This window comes from Pteropus medius, unplaced genomic scaffold (assembly GCF_902729225.1).
Source record: "Pteropus medius unplaced genomic scaffold, Ma_sr-lr_union100, whole genome shotgun sequence".
Classification (NCBI taxonomy): Eukaryota; Metazoa; Chordata; class Mammalia; order Chiroptera; family Pteropodidae; genus Pteropus; species Pteropus medius.
The window spans coordinates 17915-19875 of record NW_024350996.1 but is presented as its reverse complement, the minus strand read 5'-3'; the positions used below and the strand labels follow the sequence as shown (position 1 = coordinate 19875).

General features: G+C 38.7%; 1 protein-coding gene across 1 annotated transcript; it reads left to right on the top strand.

Moving 5' to 3' along the window:
- The first annotated feature begins 663 nt into the window (after window positions 1–663).
- Window positions 664–1602, top strand: LOC120586017 (olfactory receptor 481-like). Its single transcript, XM_039842440.1, has one exon. The coding sequence runs from the start codon at window positions 664–666 to the stop codon at window positions 1600–1602; it is 939 nt and encodes a 312-aa protein (XP_039698374.1).
- Window positions 1603–1961: the final 359 nt, after the last annotated feature.

Here is a 1961-nt window from a genome sequence, read left to right as displayed (position 1 = left end):
TAGAACCTAAAGTACAATTAATGACCCAAAGTGGATTTATTTCTTGTGTTACTCTCAGGATTAAACTCTATTTGCAGCTTCCATTTACAGCCAATCTGTAATTAACCCTAGAAACTCAGTGTGCTCTAACACAACATAGATTGCTCACTTCCAGTATACTTCCAGTATATTCTCTATTATCAACATTTCCTCATATTCCAGGCTGATGGAAGTACTATTATTTTACAATTGTATCATGTAGATTATGTCACTGTGGAAGAGGAAGAGAGAGTTGCCCACTGGTAATTTAATCCAGAAGAGATATAGCTCATTGTCATGTACTTTTCACAGTCTCACTGGCATGTACTGTTCACTGTGAGGGAGCTGGGAGGTGTGGTCTCCAGTGTGATCAAGAAAGAGAAGTTGGACATTGGTAAACAGTAGTATAAGGTCCATCACTTTGAACATTCTGGTTCTCATCAGGTTCTCAAGACATCATCGCTGTAGGTGTTCATTCAACAGTCTGATCAAATGATGCAAATGCGAGAGCATTAGACAAAAGTGAGAGCTATGTTTTGATTTTTTAGTAGGTCGAATGGTAAAGTAAACATATTAATTATGAGATCATTTAATTTATTCTAGTATCCACCAGTTTTTATGTCAACAGGTATCATTCCAAATAAGATGGAGACTGGAAACCACACTGTGGTGACAGAATTCATTATTTTGGGTTTAACAGAGGATCCTACGCTTTGTTCTATCTTCTTTGTGGTTTTTCTGGGAATCTATGTTGCTACCATGTTGGGCAACATCAGCATAATCATGTTAATCCAAAGAAGCCCTCAGCTTCACACTCCGATGTACCTTTTCCTGAGTCATTTGGCTTTCGTGGATATTGGGTATTCCACATCAGTCACACCTATCATGATTGTGAGTTTCCTAAAAGAGAGAACTACCATCCCTGTTGCTGGCTGCATAGCCCAACTTGGCTCTGATGTTGTGTTTGGAACGGCTGAGTGCTTCCTGCTGGCTGCCATGGCCTACGATCGCTATGTGGCCATCTGCTCCCCACTTCTCTACCCTACACAAATGTCTCCCAGGGTCTGCATCATCCTACTGGTTGCTTCCTATCTGGGTGGATGTGTGAATGCTTCATCATGTACTGGCTGTTTATTGAGCCTGACTTTCTGTGGACCTAATAAAATCAACCATTTCTTCTGTGACCTCCCACCACTAGTGCAGCTTTCTTGTACCCATATTTATGTTGCTGAAATATCTCCTGCCATCTCAGCTGGGTCAATCATTGTAATCACACTGTTTATCATAGTTTTTTCATATCTGTACATCCTACATTCAGTCTTGAAGATGCACTCTACTGAAGGAAGGCACAAGGCCTTCTCTACTTGCACTTCCCACCTTACCGCAGTCACTTTGTTTTATGGGACAGTCACATTTGTTTATGTCATACCTAAGTCCAGCCACTCACCTGACCATATTAAATTGGTGTCTGTATTCTACACGGTGGTGATCCCCATGTTGAACCCCCTTATCTATAGTCTAAGGAATAAAGAGGTGAAAGAGGCCTTGAGAAAATTGATGGCTAGAACACACTGGTCATGTTGAAAGAAATCCATTGTGATTCCAGATATTGCAAAATGATAGTTTTGGAAAATATGTGATGAATGTTTCTGTTATCCATTAGCCTTGTTCTTTTATGTGAAGAAATATCTAAAATATAAAATGCCAGTATGTTTCTTAATGACGATTTTAATTTGTAATTTTCTAGAGTCGCCAAATATATCATTTTCATGAAGATCTGCCGGATTCAGATTAATATGTATATTTTAGGCTTAGGATACCTGGAGAATATAGTTTCACTTTTTCTCTTCGTTCATTTTAGGGAGTCTATGATTAGAATGGTTTTTTTTTTTCTATTAAGTTACATATTTAAAGGTATCATCTTATAAGTTGACATCATGTAC

What these genes read in the sequence shown, in the direction of transcription:
- LOC120586017 (XM_039842440.1), top strand. Translation starts at nt 664, where the DNA reads ATGGAGACTGGAAACCACACTGTGGTGACAGAATTCATTATTTTGGGT.